General features: G+C 39.4%; 1 protein-coding gene across 1 annotated transcript in view; it reads right to left on the minus strand.

The window, feature by feature from the left end:
* KIF15 (kinesin family member 15) overlaps positions 1 to 22168 on the minus strand; it is a 167600-nt gene that overhangs the window by 142207 nt on the left and 3225 nt on the right. Inside the window, exons 2-3 of the mRNA XM_057497184.1 lie at positions 16517 to 16559; positions 15823 to 16006 (exon numbers count right to left, since the gene is read on the minus strand). Coding sequence (XP_057353167.1) covers positions 15823 to 16006; positions 16517 to 16559 — 227 coding nt within the window. The remainder of the gene's footprint in view (positions 1 to 15822; positions 16007 to 16516; positions 16560 to 22168) is intronic.

Here is a 22168-nt window from a genome sequence, read left to right on the forward strand (position 1 = left end):
AAAAAGAAAAAACAAAAAAGCCTACAAACACATGGAGGCTAAAGAACATGCTTCTAGATAATCAATGGATCAATGAACAAATCAAGCAATACATAGAGAAAAATGAAGGCAAAAATTCAACAGCCCAAAATCAGTGGGATGCTGCAAAGGCAACGAATATAGGCTTAACTCAAGAAGTAAGACCAAATCCAAATAAACAGACTAAACACTCAATTAAAGAAATTAGAAGAAAAAATGAATCCCAAAATTAGTAGAAGGAGGGACATAATAAAGATCAGAAGGGAACTTAATAAAATTAAGAAGAACAGAAACAAGAAGATGAAAGCTTTTCCTTGAATATCTGGAACAAGACAAGGATACCCACTCTCCCCACTTTTATTCAACATAGTTCTGGAGGTCCAAGCCAAGGCAATCACACAACACAAAGAAATAAAAGGCATCCACATTGGCAAAGAAGAAGTCAAACTGCCTCTGTTTGCAAATGACATGATATTGTACATAAAAATGCCTAAAGAATCCACTCCAAAACTACTAGATCTATTATGTGAATTCAGCAAAGCTGCGGGATACAAAATTAATACACAGAAATCTGTTGCATTCCTATACACTAACGATGAACTAGCAGAAAGAGGATTCAGGAAAACAATTCCATTCACAATTGCATCAAAAAGAATAACATAGGAGGCGGAGCCAACATGGCGGTGTGAGTAGGACAGTGGGAATCTCCTCCCAAAAACATATATATTTTTGAAAATACAACAAATACAACTAATCCTAAAAGAGAGACCAGAAGACACAGGATAACAGCCTGACTACATCCACACGTGCAAGAGCTGAGAGCCTGGTGAAAGGGGTAAGATACAACCCCCGGCCGGCGGGACCCGAGCACACCTCCCCCCAGCTCCTGCGGGAGGGAGAGGGAGCCCAGGACTGCTAAACACCCAGTCCCAGCCACCCGCACCAGAGCACAGACACAGTGCATGCATGGAGGGCTGGAAACTAGGGAAATAGGGCAGGAAGACCTCTGAGCGGGTGCCAAAACTGATGCCCCTGTGACAAAGAAAACCCAGTGCTTTTTGAAAGTCTTAAAGGGACAGGGATTTAACAGCTAGACGGAAACAACACAGGTCATAGCCCAGTGACTGGAAATTACAGGGAAAACCGGGCGCACTAACCCCCTGGGCAACATCTCTGAGAACCCTCACGGAGGTAAACAACCAAACACACACACACACCCCGTACATTACCCCTCCAGGCGCTGCGAAAACAGAGAAACAGCCTAAAACACCCACAGAAACGAAAATTCCTACACCTCGCCGGGCAAGACACAAAGACACAGCCTACACGCAATTACCCAACACAAGCCACTAGGGGTCGCAGTTGTCCCAGTAAAGAAAGGCCATTAGCAAGTGAAAATTTTGGCCCTCCCAGCTGACACTCAATAGCACCTGTCAAAATGAAAAGGCAAAAACGTATGATCCAGACAAGACTAACCCAGACAGCTTCGGCATCTGCTACATCTTCCCCTGAGAAGGAACCTGGGGAGTTAGATTTAGCCAGTCTTCCTGAAAAAGAATTCAAAACAAAACTCATAACCATGCGGATGGACTTACAGAGAAATATGCAAGAACTAAGGAAGGAGAATACAGAAATAAAACAAGCTCTGGAAGGACTTCAAAACAGAATGGACGAGATGCAAGAGACCATTAATGGACTAGAAAACAGAGAACAGGAACGCAGAGAAGCTGATGCAGAGAGAGATAAAAGGATCTCCAGGAATGAAAGAATTTTAAGAGAGCTGAGTGACCAATAGAAAAGGAACAATATACAAATTATAGGTATACCAGAAGAAGTAGAGAGAGAAGACGGGATAGAAAGTGTCTTTGAAGAAATAATTGCCGAAAACTTCCCCAAACTAGGGGAAGAAATGGCCTCTCAGACCACAGAGGTACACAGAACTCCCATGACAAGGGATCCAAGGAGGGCAACACCAAGACACATTATAATTAAAATGGCAAAGATCAAAGACAAGGACAAAGTATTAAAGGCAGCCAGAGAGGAAAAAAAGGTAACCTACAATGAAAACCCATCAGGCTATCATCAGACTTCTCAACACAAACCCTACAGGCCAGGAGAGAATGGCATGATATACTTAATGCAATGAAACAGAAGGGCCTCGAACCAAGACCACTGTCTCCAGCACAAATATCATTTAAATATGAAGGAGGGATTAAACAATAACCAGACAAGCAAAAGTAGAGGGAATTTGCCTCCCACAAACCACCTCTTCAGGGCATCCTACAGGGACTGCTCTAGATGGGAGCACTCCTAAAAAGACCACAGAACAAAACACCCAACATATGAAGAAGGGAGGAGGAGGAATAAGAAGGGAGAGAAATAAAGAATCATCAGACCGCATTTATAATAGCTCAACAAGCGAGTTAAGTTAGACAGTAAGATACTAAAGAAGCTAACCCTGAACCTTTGGTAACCACAAACTTAAAGCCTGCAATGGCAATAAGTTCATACCTTTCAATAATCACCCTAAATGTAAATGCACTGAATGCACCAATCAAAAAACACAGAGTAATAGAATGGATAAAAAAGCAAGATCCATCCATATGCTGCTTACAAGAGACTCACCTCAAACTCAAAGACATACACACACTAAAAGTCAAGGGATGGAAAAAGATATTTCATGCAAATAACAAAGAGAAGAAAGCCGGTGTTGCAATTCTGGTATCAGACAAAACAGACTTCAAAATGAAGAAAGTAACAAAAGACTAAGAAGGACATTACATAATGATAAAGGCCTCAGGCCAACAAGAGGATATAACCATTATAAATATATATGCACCCAATATAGGAGCACCAACATACCTGAAACAAATATTAACAGAACTAAAGGAGGAAACAGAATGCAATGCATTCATTCTGGGAAACTTCAACACACCACTCACTCCAAAGGACAGATCCAACAGACAGAAAATAAGTAAGGACACAGAGGCACTGAAAAACACACTAGAACAGATGGACCTAATAGACATCTACAGAACTCTACATCCAAAAGCAAAAGGATACACATTCTTCTCAAGTGCACATGGAACATTCTCCAGAATAGACCACATACTAGGCCACAAAAAGAGCCTCAGTAAATTCCAAAAGATTGAAATCCTACCAACCAACTTTTCAGACCACAAAGGCATAAAACGAGAAATAAACTGTACAAAGAGCGCAAAAAGGCTCACAAACACATGGAGACTTAACACGCTCCTAAATAATCATATGATCAATGACAAAATCAAAATGGAGATCCAGCAATATATGGAAACAAACGACAACAACAATACTAAGCCCCAACTTCTGTGGGACACAGCAAAAGCATTCTTAAGAGGAAGGTTTATAGCAATCCAAGCATATTTAAAATGGAAAGAACAATCCCAAATGAATGGTCTAATGTCACAATTATCGAAATTGGAAAAAGAAGAACAAATGAGGCCTAAGGTCAGCAGAAGGAGGGACATAATAAAGATCAGAGAAGAATAAAACAATAGCAAAAATCAATGAAACCAAGAGCTGGTTCTTCGAGAAAATAAACAAAATAGATACACCTCTAGCCAGACTTATTAAGAGGAAAAGACGGTCAACACATATCAACAGTATCAGAAACGAGAAAGGAAAAATCACGACGGACCCCACAGAAATACAAAGAATTATTAGAGAATACTATGAAAAGCTATATGCTAACAAGCTGGGAAACCTAGGAGAAATGGACAACTTCCTAGAAAAATACAACCTTCCAAGACTGATTCATAAAGAAACAGAAAATCTAAACAGACCAATTACCAGCAACGAAATTGAAGCAGTAATAAAAAAACTAACAAAGAACAAAACCACTGGGCCAGATGGATTTACTTCGGAATTTTATCAGACATACAGGGAAGACATGATACCCATTCTCCTTAAAGTTTTCCAAAAAATAGAAGAGGACGGTATACTTCCAAACTCATTCTATGAAGCTAACACCACCCTAATACCAAAACCAGGCAAAGACCCCACCAAAAAAGAAAACTACAGATCAATATTCCTGATGAACGTAGATGCAAAAATACTCAACAAAATATTAGCAAACTGAATTCAAAAATACATCAAAAGGATCATACACCATGACCAAGTGGGATTCATCTCAGGTATGCAAGGATGGCACAACATTCGAAAGTCCATCAACATCATCCACCACATTAACAAAAAGAAAGACAAAAACCACATGATCATCTCCATAGATGCTGAAAAAGTACTGGACAAAGTTCAACATCCATTCATGATAAAAACTCTCAGCAAAATGGGAATAGAGGGCAAGTACCTCAACATAATAAAGGCCAACTATGAAAAACACACAGCCAACATTATACTGAACAGCGAGAAGCTGAAAGCATTTCCTCTGAGATCGGGAACTAGACAGGGATGCCCACTCTCTCCACTGTTATTTAACATAGTACGGGAGGTCCTAGCCACGGCAATCAGACAAAACAAAAAAATACAAGGACTCCAGATTGGTAAAGAAGAAGTTAGGCTGTCACTATTTGCAGATGACACAATACTGTACATAAAAAACCCTAAAGACTCCACCCCAAAACTACTAGAACTGATATCGGAATACAGCAAAGTTGCAGGATACAAAATCAACACACAGAAATCTGTGGCTTTCCTATACACTAACAATGAACCAACAGAAAGAGAAATCAGGAAAACAACTCCATTCACAATTGTATCAGAAAAAATAAAATACCTAGGAATAAACCTAACCAAAGAAGTTAAAGACTTATACTCTTAAAACTACAAGTCACTCTTAAGAGAAATTAAAGGGGACACTAACAGATGGAAATGCATCCCATGCTTGTGGCTAGGAAGAACTAATATCGTCACAATGGCCATCCTGCCCAAAGCAATATACAGATTTGATGCAATCCCTATGAAACTATCAGCAACATTCTTCAATGAACTGGAACAAATAATTCAAAAATTCATATGGAACCAACAAAGACCCCGAATAGCCAAAGCAATCCTGAGAAAGAAGAATAAAGTAGGGGGGATCTCACTCCCCAACTTCAAGCTCTATTGTAAAGCCATAGTAATCAAGAAAATTTGGTACTGGCACAAGAACAGAGCCACAGACCAATGGAACAGACTAGACAATCCAGACATTAACCCAAACATATATGGTCAATTAATATTTGATAAAGGAGCCATGGACATACAATGGCGAAATGATAGTCTATTCAACAGATGGTGCTGGCAAAACTGGACAGTTACACATAGGAGAATGAAACTGGACCATTGTCTAACCCCATATACAAAAGTAAACTCAAAATGGATCAAAGACCTGAATGTAAGTCATGAAACCATTAAGCTCTTGGAAAAAAACATAGGCAAAAACCTCTTACACATAAACATGAGTGACCTCTTCTTGACCATATCTCCCCGGGCAAGGAAAACAACAGCAAAAATGAACAAGTGGGACTATATTAAGCTGAAAAGCTTCTGTACAGCAAAAGACATCATCAATAGAACAAAAAGGAACCCTACAGTATAGGAGAATATATTTGAAAATGACACATCCGATAAAGGCTTGATGTCCAGAATATATAAAGAGCTCACACGCCTCAACAAACAAAAAGCAAATAACCCAATTAAAAAATGGGCAGAGGAACTGAACAGACGGTTTTCCAAAAAAGAAATACAGATGGCCAACAGACACATGAAAAGATGCTCCACATCGCTAATTATCAGAGAAATGCAAATTTAAAACTACAATGAGGTATCACCTCATACCAGTAAGGATGGCTGCCATCCAAAACACAAACAACAACAAATGTTGACAAGGCTGCGGAGAAAGGGGAACCCTCCTACACTGCTGGTGGGAATGTAAATTAGTTCAACGATTGTAGAAAGCAGTATGGAGGTACATCAAAATGCTCAAAACAGACTTACCATTTGACCCAGGAATTGCACTCCTAGGAATTTCCCCTAAGAATGCAGCAATCAAGTATGAGAAAGACCAATGCACCCATATGTTTATTGAAGCACTATTTACAATAGCCAAGAATTGGAAGCAACCTAAATGTCCATCGATAGATGAATGGATAAAGAAGATGTGGTACATATACACAATGGAATACTACTCAGCCATACGAAAAGGGAAATCCTACCATTTCCAGCAACATGGATGGAGCTGGAGGGTATTAGGCTCAGTGAAACAAGCCGAGCAGAGAAAGAGAAATACCAAATGATTTCACTCATCTGTGGAGTATAAGAACAAAGGAAAAACTGAAGGAACAAAACAGCAGCAGAATCGTAGAACTAAAGAATGGACTAACAGGTACCAAAGGGAAAGGGACTGGGGAGGATGGGTGGGTAGGGATGGATAAGGGGGGGAGAAAAAGGGGGTATTAAGATTAGCATGCATGGGGGGGTGGGAGAAAGGGGAGGGCTATACAACACATAGAAGACTAGCGATTCTACAACATTTTGCTACGCTGATGGACAGTGACTGTAAAGGGGAATATAGGGGGGACGTGGTATAGGGGAAAGCCTAGTAAACAAAATATTCGTCATGTAAGTGTAGATTAATGATAAAAAAAAACAAAAAAAAGCAGTTCCTGTGTGGTGACCTCCAATGAGTTCTACACAATGATATAAAGGGCATAGAAAAGTGTAGGCAAAGTGTCTGTTTGTGTTTATACAGAGGATTAAAGCCTAATTGGGCTACCCCGAAAATGAACTAAGATACGATATGAAAAAGAACTTCCAACATCAGCACTCTCGGGAAGACTTTTGCCAGAAGATGATCATCAAAAAAACCCCAACAAAGATCCATGCACTGCTACAGGTGTAGATGCACTCATCCCACCAATTCCTGGACGTGCCATGGGAATGAAGAAGGAGATATCTAAGCTGGCCTGTGCATACAGTAAAACAACAAATTTGACTGGATCTATATTGTTGGAACTCAACCAAGAATTAGGAGAAGTGCAAATCGTAGCACTCCAAAATATTACAACTACAGACTATTTACTGTTAAAAGAACATATGGGATGTGAACAGTCCCCAGGAATGGGTTGTTTTAATTTATCTGAATTCTCTCAGACTGTTCAAGTTCAGTTGGACAATATCCACCATATCATAGATAAGTTTTCATAAATGCCTAAGGTGCCTAACTGGTTTTCTTGGTTTCACTGAAGATGGCTGGTAATTATAGGTATGCTTTGGTTACGTAACTGTACTCCTATTATGTTAATGTGTGTGCACAATTTAATTAGTAGTTTTAAACCTACACATGCTAAAGTTACTCTACAAGAATATATGTTAAAGAAATAATCAATCTACCCAGGTTTTCTTCCACCTGCTACTTCTATAGCTTTTCTTCTTCCTACCTAATTACAACCCTTAAATAGAATTCGTGGAACATATCGAATTTACCTAGTATCATAATTCTTCCAAGTGGTAAAGACACCTCAAGACAAATGCTGGGCATAGAAGCCACAGGGCATAAATCTGCAAAGAACTAAAAAGCTAACCTTTTCAAACAAGAAGGCTTCTCTCTTACTTACCACCTTAACATTTCCCTGTATGGCCCCGGAAGATGACTGGTTAGCCAGAGACGGGTAAGATTCCTCAAGGGAGGAACAACCTAAGACAGGCACAGTCGTAGGGGGGTCATCAGGTGAGAAATTGGGGATCAACAGAGGTGAGGCTTAGAACCTCCCCCCCCTTCTGAGAGAAATCTTCTGCATACGTGGATGTTTTATTGCCCGTGTCTAACTTGGATTAACACATAGTCTACAGGCACACACCTGATCATCTACATTTACTCTCTTACAACACTAAACAATGTTTTCTACCTTTATCTCGTATCTACCTACCACTTCAGCATTTTATTAAAAATAATAATAATAGAGAAATGTGGTATCCACATATAAATCAAGTATAAAAATCAAATGAATATTCATATTTGAACTGACTGTTTATAGTTCATAATGCATGAGCAAAACCGAAAGCTTCTGTGATGACTGCCCTTGTAATGTTCACCATGTAACTTATTCACTATGTAAAAATTTGTACTCCATGCAAGAACTTGTTCATTATGCTTCAGAAGATTGGAGACTGACGAAAATTAGGCTTGGGGTGGATTAATGTTGTGCATGGAGCATTGACCCTCCTATACAGAATTTTATTGTTGTTAACAACCATTTGATCTATAAATGTGAGATGCCCTCACAAAAAAAAAAAAAAAATATATATATATATATATATATATACACACTTCCAATTGTAAAATAAATAAGTAACCGGGATGTAATGTATAGCATAAGGAATATAGTCAAAATATTGTAACAGCTTGGTATGGTGATAGCTGGAACCTAGAATTATCATGTATATAAATGTTGAATCACTGTGTTGTATACCTGAAACTAATGTAATACTGTGTGTGAACTACGCTTCAATAAAAAATAATTATCCAGAAAAAAGAAAAAAGAAGGTTTAGATGAAAAAAAAAAAAAAAAGAACAGTCCCCAGGAATGGACTGTTTTAATTTGTCTGATTTCTCTCAGACTGTTCAAGTTCAGTTGGACAATATCCACCATATCATAGATAAGTTTTCACAAATGCCTAAGGTGCCTAACTGGTTTTCTTGGTTTCACTGGAGATGGCTGGTAATTACAGGTATGCTTTGGTTACATAACTGTACTCCTATTATGTTAATGTGTGTGCACAAGTTAAGTAGTAGTTTAAAACCTATCCATGCTGAAGTTACTCTACAAGAAGATATGTCAAAGAAATAATCAATCTTCCCATGTTTTCTTCCACCTGCTACTTCTATAGCTTTTCTTCTTCCTTCCTAATTACAACCCTTAAATAGAATTCATGCCTCATATCAAATTTACCGAGTATCATAATTCTTCCAAGTGGTAAAGACACCTCAAGACAAATGCTGAGCATAGAAGCCACAGGGCATAAATATGCAAAGAAGTAAAAAGCTAACCTTTTCAAACAATAAGGCTTCTCTCTCACTTACCAACTTAACATTTCCCTGTATGGCCCCGAAAGATGACTGGTTAGCCAGAGACGGGTAAGATTCCTCAAGGGAGGAACAACCTAAGACAGGCACAGTCGCAGGGGGGGCCATCAGGTGAGAAAAAGTGGGATCAACAGAGGTGAGGCTTAGAACCTCCCCCCCCGTTCTGAGAGAAATCTTCTGCATACCTGGATGTTTTATGGCCTTTGTCTAGCTTGGATTAACACATAGTCTACAGGCACACACCTGATCATCTACATTTGCTCTCTTACAACACTAAACTATGTTTTCTACCTTTATCTTGTATCTACCTACCACTTCAGCATTTTATTAAAAATAATAATAATAAAGAGAGAAATGTGGTATCCACATATAAATCAAGCATAAAAATCAAAAGAGTATTCATATTTGAACTGACTGTTTATAGTTCATAATCCATAAGCAGAACCGAAAGCTTCTGTGATGACTGCCCTTGTACTGTTCACCATGTAACTTATTCACTATGTAAAAATTTTTTCTCCATGTAAGAACTTGTTCGTTATGCTTCAGAAGATTGGAAACTGACGAAAATTAGGCTTGGGGTGGATTAATGATTGTGCATTGAGCACTGAACCCCCTATACAGAATTTTATTGTTGTTAACAACCATTTGATCAATAAATATGAGAGATGCCCTTACAAAAAATATATATATATATACACATTTCCAGTTGTAAAATAAATAAGTAACTGGGATGTAATGTATAGCATAAGGAATATAGTCAAAATATTGTAACAACTTGGAATGGTGATAGCTGGTACCTAGAATTATCATGTATATAAATGTTGATTCACTGTGTTGTACACCTGAAACTAATGTAATACTGTGTGTCAGCTACCCTTCAATAAAGAATAATTATCTAAAAAAAAAAAAGAATAAAATACCTAGGAATAAACCTAACAAAGGAAGTGAAAGACTTATACTCTGAAAACTACAAGACACTCAGGAGAGAAATTAAAGAAGAAACCAACAAATGGAAACACATCCCATGCTCATGGATAGGAAGAATTAATATTGTCACAACGGCCATCCTGCCTAAAGCAATCTACAGATTCAAGGCAATTCCTATCAAAATACCAACAGCATCCATCAAAGAACTAGAGCAAACAGTTCTAAAATTCATATGGAACCACAAAAGACCCCAAATAGCCAAAGCAATCCTGACAAGGAAGAATAAAGCAGGAAGAATTACACTCCCTGTCTTCAAGCTCTACTACAAAGCCAGAGTAATCAAGACAATTTGGTACTGGCACAAGAACAGACCCATAGACAAAGGAACAGACTAGAGAGCCCAGAAATAAACACAAGCATATATGGTCAATTAATATATGATGAAAGACCCATGGATATACAATGGGGAAATGACAGCCTCTTCAACAGTTGGTGTTGGCAAAACTGGACAGCTACATGTAAGAGAATGAAACTGGATTATTGTCTAACCCCATACACAAAAGTAAACTCAAAATGGATCAAAGACCTGAGTGTAAGTCATGAAACCACAAAACTCTTAGAAAAAAGCATAGGCAAAAATCTCTTGGACATAAACATGAGTAACTTCTTCATGAATGTATCTCCCTGGGCAAGGGAAACAAAAGCAAAAATGTACAAGTGGGACTATATCAAACTAAGAAGCTTTTGTACAGCAAAGGACACCATCAGTAGAACAAAAAGACATCCTAAAGTATGGGAGAATATATTAATAAATGAGAGATCCGATAAGGGGGTGACATTCAAATTACATAAAGAGCTCACACACCTCAACAAACAAAAAGCAAATAATCCAATTAAAAAATGGGCAGAGGAGCTGAACAGACATTTCTCCAAAGAAGAAATTCACATGGCCAACAGACACATGAGAAGATGCTCCACATCTCTAATCATCAGAGAAATGCAAATTAAAAACACAATGAGATATCACCTCACACCAGTATGGATGGCCACCATCCAAAAGACAAACGACAATAAATATTCGCGAGGGTATTATGCTCAGTGAAATAAGCCTGGCGGAGAAAGACAAGTACCAAATGATTTCACTCATATGTGGAGTATAAGAACAAAGAAAAAACTGAAGGAACAAAACAGCAGCAGACTCACAGAACCCAAGAATGGACTGACAGTTACCAAAGGGAAAGGGACTGGGAAGGATAGGTGGGAAGGGAGGGATAAGGTGGAAAAAGGGTCATTACAATTCGCACACATAATGTAAGGGTTGGGGGACATGGCGAAGGCTGTACTACATGGAGAAGACAAGTAGTGACTCTATGGCATCTTACCATGCTGATGGACAGTGACTGTAATGGGGTATGTGGTGGGGACTTGATAACCGATGGAGTCTAGTAACCATAATGTTGTTCAAGTAATTGTACATTAACAATACCAAAATTTTAAAAAATAATAAAAAATAATAAAGTAAGTTAAAAATTAAAAAAAGGAAGAATAGGAAAAAAAAAATCAATGAAACCGGGAGCTGGTTCTTTGAGAAAAAAAACAAAATGGATAAACCCAGAGTCAGGTTTATCAAGAAAAAAAAAAAGAGTGTATACACATAAACAGAAACAAAGAAGAAATAAGCATAATCGATACCACAGAAATACAAGTATTATCAACAAATGCTATGAGAAATTATATGCCAATAAACTGGAAAACCTAGAAGAAATGGATGACTTCCTAGAAAAATACAACCTTCCAAGACTGACCCTGGAAGAAAAAGAAAATCTAAACTCACCAATTACCAGCAATGAAATTGAATTGGTAATCAAAAACTCACCAAAATTAAAACTTCAGGTCCATACTCCTTCACAGCCAAATTTTACCAAACATTTAAAGAGCTAATTATCATTTTCCTTAAAATATTCCAAAAAGCAGAAGAGGGAATACCTCCAAAGTCCTTCTATAAGGCTAGCATCACTCTAATACCAGACCAATATCCCTGATGAATATAGATGCAAAAATACTCAACAAAATATTAGCAAACTGAATCCAAAAATACATCAAAAGTACATCCATCATGACTAAGTGGGGTTTATTCCAGGGATGCAAGGATGTTACTATATTCATAAATCAATCAATATCATAGAGCACATCAACGAAAAAGATAAAAATCACATGATCATCTCCATAAATGATGAAAAAGCATGAGAAAAAATTCAACATGCGTTCATGATAAAAACTCTCACAAAATGGGTATAGAGGACCAGAACCTCAACATAATAAAGGCCATATATAAAAAACCTACAACCAACATCTTACTTAATAGCAAAAAGCTGTGAGCTTTTCCTCTAAGATTAGGAACAAAACAAGGATGCCCACTCACACAACCTTTACTCAACATAGTAATGGAGGTCCTAGCTATGGCAATCAGACAACACAAAGAGGTAAAAGGCATTCAAATTGGTAAAGAAGTTAAACTGTCGCTATTTGCAGATGACATAATTAATACATAGACAACCCTCAAGAATCCACCAAAAAACTATTAAAGTAACTGAATTCAGCAACATTGCAGGACACAAAATTAATACACAGAAATGTGTTGCATTCCTATATGCTAGCAACAAACTAGTAGAAAGACAAATCAGGAAAACAATGCCATTAACAACTGCATCAAAAAGAATAACATACCTAGGAATAAACCTAACCAAGGACATGAAAGACCTATATTCTAAAAACTATAAGACACTCATGAGAGAAATTAAAGAAGACACAAATAAGTAGAGATCTATCCCATGGTCATGGATAGAAAGAATTAAAATTGTCAAAATGGCCACCCTGCCCAACTTAATTTACAGATTCAAAGCAATCCCTACCAAAATACCAACAGCATTCTTCAATGACCTAGAGCAAATAGTTCTAAAATTCATATGGAACCATAGAAGACTCCAAATAGCAAAGGCATCCTGAGAAAGAATAATAAAGCTGGGGCAATTACACTCCCTAACTTCAAACTCGACTACAAAGCTTTAGTAATCAGAACAAGAATACTGTACTAGTGCAAGAACAGACCTATAGATCAATGGAACAGACTAGAGAGCCTGGATATAAACCCAAACATACATGATCAATTCATATACGATAAAGAGCCATGATTGTACAATGGGGAATGGAAATGCTCTTCAATAACTGGTATTGCGAAAACTGGATAGCTCCATGCAAGAGGATGAAACAGGATTACTGCCTAACCCCATACACAAAAGTAAACTCAAAATGGATCAAAGACCTGAATGTAAGACAGGAGACCATAAAACTCTTAGGAGAAAACATAGGCAATAATCTTTTGAACATAAATATGAGCAGTATTTTCCTGGACAGGGAAAACAAAATAGAAAATGAGTAAGTGGAACTACATCAAACTAAAAAGCTTATGTACAGCAAAGGACACCATCAGCACAACAAAAAAGGCAAACTACAGTAAGGGGGAATATATTCATGAATGACTCATCTGATAAGGGGTTAACATCTAAAATATATAAAGAACTCATATCCCTCAACACCCAAAGAACAACCTGATTTAAAAAATGGGCAGAGGACCTGAATGGACATTTCTCCAAAGAAGAAATACAGATGGCAACAGGCACATAAAAAGATGCTCCACATTGCTTATCATCAGGGAAATGCAAATTAAAACCACAGTGAGATATCACCTCACACCTGTAGAATGGCCACTATTCAAAAAAGAAATAACAAATGTTGGTGAGGATGTGTAAAAAAGGAAACCCTCCTACACTATTGGTGGGAATGTCAACTGGTGCAGCCATTGTGGAAAGAAGTATGGAGGTTCCTCAAAAAACTAAAAGTAGAAATACCATTCCATCCAGTAATTCCACTTCTAGGAATTTACCTGAAGACAATCAATCCCTGATTCAAAAAGATATACGCACCCCTATGTTTATCTCCTCCCTATTTGCAATAGCCAAGATATGGAAGCAACCTAAGTGTCCATCAATAGGTTAATGGAAGGAAGAGGTGGTACATATACACAATGAAATATTATTCAGCCATAAAAAGAAAAGAAATCCTGTTCTGTAATGACATGGATGGATCAAGAGAGATTACACTAAGTGAAGTCAGGTGGAAAAAGACAGACCATATGGAACCCTCCTGCACTGCTGGTGGGAATGTAAATTAGTTCAACCATTGTGGAAAGCAATATGGAGGTTCCTCAAAAAGCTCAAAATAGAAATACCATTTGACCCAGGAATTCCACTTCTAGGAATTTACCCTAAGAATACAGCAGCCTAGTTTGAAAAAGACATATGCACCCCTATGTTTATCACAGCACTATTTACAATAGCCAAGAAATGAAAACAACCTAAGTGTCCATCAGTGGATGAATGGATAAAGAAGAAGTGGTACATATACACAATGGAATATTATTCAGCCGTAAGAAGAAAACAAATCCTACCATTTGCAACAACATGGATGGAGCTAGAGGGTATTATGCTCAGTGAAATAAGCCAGGCGGAGAAAGACAAGTACCAAATGATTTCACTCATCTGTGGAATATAAGAACAAAGAAAAAACTGAAGGAACAAAACAGCAGCAGAATCACAGAACCCAAGAATGGACTAACAGTTACCAAAGGAAAAGGTACTGGGGAGGATGGGTGGGAAGGGAGGGATAAGGGTGGGGAAAGAAAGGGGGTATTACGATTAGCATGTATAATGTCAGGGGAGGCACAGGGAGGGCTGTGCAACACAGAGAAGACAAGTAGTGATTCTACAGCATCTTACTATGCTGATGGACAGTGACTGTAATGGGGTATGTGGGGGGGGGGTGCTTGGAGAAGGGGGAAGCCTAGTAAACATCATGTTCATGTAATTGTAGATTAATGATACCAAAAAAAAAGACATACCATACGATTTCACTTATTTATGGAGTATAAAAACAAAGCAAAACAGAAGGAACAATACAGCATTAGACTCAAAAACACTGAGAAGTGACTGGTGGTTACTAAGGGGAGGGATTAGAGTAGGAGGAGGGGATTAATATTTCACAATCACAATGTAAGTTAGACACGGGACAGTAATACAACATGGAGAATACAGTCAATGATTCTGTAACATGTGTTTACATTGATAGATAGTAACCACACTAGAGGGGGTGAGGATTCAATAATATGGGTAACTATCAAACCACTGTGTTGTACATGTGAAACCAATATAAGATTGTATATCAAAAAAAGGGGAAGAGACATGAGAGAACCTGTTTTCTCTCTCTCTCCACCATGTGAAGACCCAGTGAAAAGCCAGCTGTAGCCAAGACAGGAAGTGGATACCCAACAGATACTGGATTTCCTGGCCTTGATACTGGATTTCCCAACCTCCAAAACTGTAAGAAATAAATGTTTGTTATTTAAGCCACCCAGTCTATATTTTTGTTATAGTAGCCAGAACTAAGACAGTCCTTAAACAGTTCAATTGTACTCATCAACCACCCAAGTGACTCTGAATAATATACCTTCATTAACTGCCATCACTAGATGGAGAAAGCAAGCAAAGCAGGCACTCTGGCATGAAGTTTAATGAAGGAAGAATAACATTAACACAATTAAATTTAAATTATACATATTTTTAAACATATTAAATTAAAAATATTTACATGTTTGAGCTCCCTTATCTGAGGCCTATCAAACTAAGAAATGAGAAATGAAATCCTCACAAGTAACAGAACCTTATCCAAATGGAAAATTAAGCTTCCAAAATTATCATTACCTGAGTGGTGTCCATGTCTGCAATGTGATCAAATGTGAAGGTCTTGGGCTCAGGGTTCAAGTGCAGCCGGATGGTTGTAGAAGAGAGCACAGATAAGCATAAGTTTTGCTCTTCATCAGCTGATCCAGAACCCTCTGTAGGGGGACGAATTCTCACAAAAACTTTGATGGCATCACCTTCACTACTAAAATCAAAAAATATGCAGCCTAAGTTTACTGAGAAAAAGAACTGAAAAAAGATCTCAGTCTCATATTGCCTGTAATATTTCCATATTGAGAGATTCCCCAACAAAACCCAAAATCTACCCATTCACATTCACCTCTTAAAAGTCTCACATGATCCACACCCTTTACTGATTTCTCTATGAACCTAATCTCCACAAGCCCCTACTTGAAATCAACTCAAAGGGAGTTGATTCCAAAGTGCTCCAAGCACTGCTTGTCTCTGATATCTTTCTTAATAGCAATAATAAAATGAGTCATCTCAAGGGAGAATTGTGCTCCTGATTCTAACTTTTAACCTGGAAGGTAAAAGGACAGGTATTGGGGAAGAGATGTGATTTTTCCAGATTTTTACAGGTAGCTGAGGACTAGGCTTAATTCTGAAACAAGTACCCCTTATTATGCTAAATAGTTCTTTTAGGAATATGACATCCTTAACTCTTTGGATCTTATCAATAAGATTTTTTTCTTACCTTGGCTGATTAGGCTGACAATTTGTCACATTGCGTAACTCAGCTAGAAAAAAGATAAGAAGTCATTAAAGGTGTTAAAAATTGCAATATATAAAACCCATTTGTATCTAGCCTGCTCTTCAGCTGCTGACACTCCTCGGTCTCCTCAGCTCCCTGACCTCATGACAGCAGGGTGCTCTGGGCCCAAGCCTTGATCTCCCTCTCTAGTCTATCCATATCTGCTCTGTTGGTGATGACACCCAGTCTCGTTTTATATTCTATGTATATGGTGATGACTCCTAAAGTTAAACCTTCTCTCTGGACTGCTCTCCTGAGCCCCAGACTTCTACATCTAATTGCCTACTTGATGTCTCCAAATGGATGTTCAAAAGGATGGCTCAAATTTAACACATCCAAAACTAAGCTCGTGATCAACTGACCTCCCCAACCCAAACATGTTTCTCAATTAGTAAAAACGCCATCTTTCCAGTTGCTCAAGCCATAAACCTTGGAGTCATCCCTGACACCTTTCTTCCTCATATTTCATATCTAACTTGTCAGCCAATCTTTATCTCTACCTTCAGAATACATCCAGAATTCTACTTCTTGTCAAATCCACTTCATGACCACCATGGAATCACCCCAGCAACATCCCTTATTTGAGCTATAACAGCCTCCCTGCTTCTTTCACTCCCTCATTTCCCAGCTCCCATCTATTCTCAGCCCAGCAGGCAGAATGATTCTGTTAAAAAAGAAGTAAAAGATCAACTTCCAGCATGACAAGTGTAAGGAACTCCACTGATCCAATACCCAGTGAAATTGGTGAAATAAAAAAACAAAAACCATTTAAGCCCTGGTCCTAAAGGCAAACAGCAAAAGAGGAGACATCTAGTCAAGAAAATCTGTGTAAATGCCATAAGATAGGTGAGAGTCTGTGGTAGTTGAAACAAACCACTCCCTCCTTCCCAGCTCAGCAAATTGGTAGACTCCACTCCAGCACTCCCGACTGTACAGCAAAGAACAGAGGGATCCCTCCCCCTTCAGCTCCCAACTGGAGAGCTTTCTTCCCAGGAGGAGCAGATTGTCAGTTTCTCACCCTGCCTCCAGCCAGCTGCCTACTGCTGAGCCTAGGTCTCAGGTGAGTCTGGTTGAGAATTAGGGGCTCCTTTCTCCCTCCCAGTCCCCGCTCTTGGAATGAGGCTCTATGCTCGACAGTCTGCTGAGAACCCTGTGTGGCCCTGACCACTAATGTCCTGGCTCATGAGACAGTGGTTCCCCAATAGGAGAGGCCCCCAGGCTGCTTCAAGAGGACCCTACACTGCTATACATACACACACCTTCCCCATCTCCAACAAATACTCAGCAAGTAGAGCACTGGTGTCACTCTGAAAGACTGTCCTTGTCCCACCCCCAGCTCCAGAGCCTAGGGTTCAGAAATTTTGCCTCAGGGGAAGACAGGACATAAAATAGATAATTACAAAGGAGCTGACTTTATTTACAACAAAACACGAACAAGTTCAAGCCTAATGGCATGCACAGGAATAACTGGCAGTTGTGGTGAAAGGCAATTTAGAGATTAAAGATACAAGCTAAACTTCAGGCCTGTTTGCAGGACAGTACTGGGGAATAAGACAGATGGAACACCTTTACTGGGGCCAGAACAAATATCAAACATAGACCTAAGAAACTACTACTTCTAAGGAACAAGAATGTAATGGGATTAGCTTGCAGGGCTATGTTCCAGGTCATTGTTGAAAACAATAGGGCAACAGCAGGTATTCCCGTAGTTTCAAAAGCTGAGTGTGGTGAAGGAAAGAAAGAGATCCCCACCAAAACCACTGTCATCCCAGAGTGACTGTGGCATATCCAAAGCTGTACTTTTCTGAGAAGCAACATCAGAGGCTTAACAATGTGGGAGGGAAATAGACTTCACTAAAACAATCCAGCACATGCTAACAAATAAACAAGCAAATAAGAAACTCCCCAGATAGGGAGACCAGTACTCAAATTTGCTATATTACCTAAAATGTTAAGTTTCCAATATAATAAAAAGGCAAGCCGTTCAAAGAACCAGTAAAGTGATGACCCATAAACCAGAAAAATAGCAGGCAACAGAAACTGCCTGGGACAGTGCCCAGATGTTGGGTTTTTCAGGACAATGCTTCAAAGTAATCTTTATAAACATGTTCACAGAACTAAAGGAAATCATAATTAAAGAAGTAAAGGAAAATGAGGAATTCTGGGGAAAAGACAGCAGTGTAAGAAGCAAAGGAGAAACCTCCTCCCAAAATCACATAAAACACAAAAATACAGCAAATATAACTAATCATGAAAATGACCTGAAGACTGCAGAACAAACTGCCTACATCTGGAAAGAAGAGAAAACCTCACAGAAAAGGATAAAGTGGCAAAGCCACTGTCTTTCCAATGGGTTTCAGCCCCCAGCAAGTTCGCTATGGATTCAGTGTGACCAAAGAAATGACAGTAGAACATTTCTTTGGGGTGAAACGGCTTGTTCTCCCAGCAGTAGGTCAAGCACTAGAGTCTCTGCCTCCGCCCAGAGCACTGGGCCAAGCTCTCCATATAGCACAATAATAGCTTATTGCCTAAAGGTGTGGAAGCAGGAGCCTAGCAACAGGCCAGTACATCATCAGGTGGTTTAAGTTCAGTGAGGATGCTGGCCATAGGAACCCCAACTTCCCCAAAGCCACAATCTGGTGGGCCCCAAGCTCTCCCCCAACCCCAAGCCACCAGTGGGAGCAGAGGTGAGTGGGCTTGGGAGTAGAAGCCCTGGACTACTGAAAACCTGGCCCTGGAGATCCACTCCGGGAACACGAACCCAAATTACATAGTGCTCTGAAGATTAGTGGGGCTGGAAAGCAAAGGCAGGCAGAATACTCAGGGAGGCTGACATTCCAGCTTCTTCTGAAAACAGGGACGCACTACCAGCCCCAAGACAAAAGAAAAGTGGGCAGTTTAAAGGACTTCCCAGCAGCGAGAGGAGAGCTAGAGGGGCAAAGATTACACAGAGTTCTCTGCTCAGGAGAAAGGGCAGGTGGACAACACCTTCCCAGCACACTCAGCACAGCACGTTGAAACTCTCAGGAGCTTCAGAAACTCCATCCCCTTGGCTGGCAATGCAGCCCGGAGACTCCCTGCTGCGGTGCACAGTCTGCTGGTCCTTTGTCCCAGCAGGCACCAGTTCCACTCACCACCACCCTCACCATCGTGAAAGACAGGCGGGAGAATGGCTCCACCAATGGCAGCTCCAGGGGTGCAGCTCTGTGGTGCCTCCCTGTGCACACAACCCTTTGACCTGGCAGTGGAGGCAGGCATTACAGCAAGGAAGGCAGGAAACCCTCCCAGCCAAGCTCTTTCCTCCCAGCACCTGTGGCTCCCATGATTGCAACAGGCCAGAGGGCAGGTGGCTCTGCCCATGGCAGCTCCAGTGGCACACCCCAAGTATTCTCCCTGCTGGTGAGATCAGCTCATGGCCCACACAGCCCACCTGAAATCAGATCACTACAAGACAGACAGGTGCCACAAACACTGCACGCCAACAAGCTGGGGTTCACACACAGGAAATTAAACTTCTGGGCACTAGAGGGCGCCTCCTGCACAAAGCTATTATTCCATAGGAAACACTAAAAAAAGAAGGGCAGAGGAATGTGGTCCAAACAAAACTAAAAGGAAAAACACCAGAAAGAGAGGTCAGTGAAACTAAAATCACCAATCTTCTTGACAAAATTTGAAAATAAAAGTCATAAACAAGCTCATGGATTTACAGAGAAGATATTCAAAGGTCTCAGTGAGGACTTCGACAAAGAGAGACAAATCCTGAAAAAAAGCCACTCAGAGCTGAAGAACAAAGTATCTGAAATGAAACATGAAATGGAGAGATGTAAAAGCAGATTAGATGATGCAGAGGACTGGGTAAATGAAACAGAAATTAGAGAACAGGAAAACAAAGCAGCTGATGAACAGAGAGAAAAAAGGATCTTGAGGAATGACAGAATAGTAAGAGAGCTGTGCGACCAAACTAACGGAACAATATTTGCATTATAGGGGTACCAGAAGAAGAAAGGGACGAAGGGATAGAAAGTCTTTTTGAGGAAATAATTATTGAAAAGTTCCCCAATCTGGAGAAGGAAACAGACATTCAGGTCATGGAAGCACAGAGAGCTCCTAACACAAGAAACACTAGAAGACAACACCAAGACATATAATAATTAAAATGGCAAACATCAAGAACAAGGAGCGAGTGTTGAAAGCAGCCAGAGACAGAAAAAAGATCACATGTAAAGGAAACCCCAACAGGTGATTACAGAATTCTCAGCAGAAACCTTACAAGCCAGAAGGGAATGACATGATATACTTAATGTAATGAAACAGAAAGGCCTTCAGCTAAGAATACTCTACCCAGCGACTATCATTTAAATTTAAAGCAGGGGTTAAACAATTTCCAGATAAGCAAAAATTGATGGATGATATTTTTCATGTATTTTTGAATATATCAATGTAGGATTTATTCATCCAAATAGAATTTATTCCAGAGATGCATGGATGGTGCAACAATCGAAAATCCATCAACATCATCCACCACATCAACAAAATGGACAAAAATCACAAGATCATCTCCACAGAAGATGAAAAAGCATTCAACAAAACTCAACAATCATTCATGACAAAAACTCTTAACAAAATGGGTATAGAGGGCAAGTACCTCAACATAACAAAGGCCATATATGACAAACCCACAGCAAACATCATCCAGTAAGAAGCTGAAAACTTTTCCTTTTAGATCGGGAACAAGACATGGATGCCCACTGTCACCACTTTTATTCAACATAGTTCTGGAGGTCCTAGCCATGGCAATCAGACAACACAAAGAAATAAAAAGCATCCAGACTGTTGAAGAAGTTAAACTGTCACTGTTTGCAGATGACATGATAGTGTACATAAAAAACCCTAAAGAATTCACTCCAAAACTACTAGAACTAATAATTCAAATCAGCAAAGTTGCAGGATACAAAATTAATACACAGAAATCTGTTGCATTCCTATACACTAATGATGAGCTAGCAAAAAGAGAAATCAGGAAAACAATTCCACTCACAATTGCATCAGAAAGAATAAAATACCTAGGAATAAACCTAACCAAGGAAGTGAAAGACCTATACCCTGAAAACCACAAGACACTCAGGAGAGAAATTAAAGAAGATACCCACAAATGGAAATACATACTGTACTCATGAATAAGAAGAATATTGTCAAAATGGCCATCCTGCCTGCCTAAAGCAATCTAAGGATTTAATGCAATTCCTATCCAAATACCAATGGAATTCTTCAACAAACTAGAGCAGATAGTTCTAAAATTCATATGGAACCACAAAAGAGCCAGAATAGCCAAAGCAATCCTGAGAAGGAAGAATAAAGCTGGAGGGAATACGCTCTCCAACTTCAAGCTCTACTACAAAGCCACAGTAATCAAGACAATTTGGTACTGGCACAAGAACAGACCCACAGATCAATGTAACAGAATAGAGAGTCCAGATATAAACGCAAACGTGTATGGTCAACTAAAATACAATAAAGGAGCCTTGGATATACAATGGGGAAATGACAGCCTCTTCAACAGCTGGTGTTAGTAAAACTGGACAGCTACATGCAAGA

This window comes from Manis pentadactyla, chromosome 1 (assembly GCF_030020395.1).
Source record: "Manis pentadactyla isolate mManPen7 chromosome 1, mManPen7.hap1, whole genome shotgun sequence".
Taxonomy (NCBI): Eukaryota; Metazoa; Chordata; class Mammalia; order Pholidota; family Manidae; genus Manis; species Manis pentadactyla.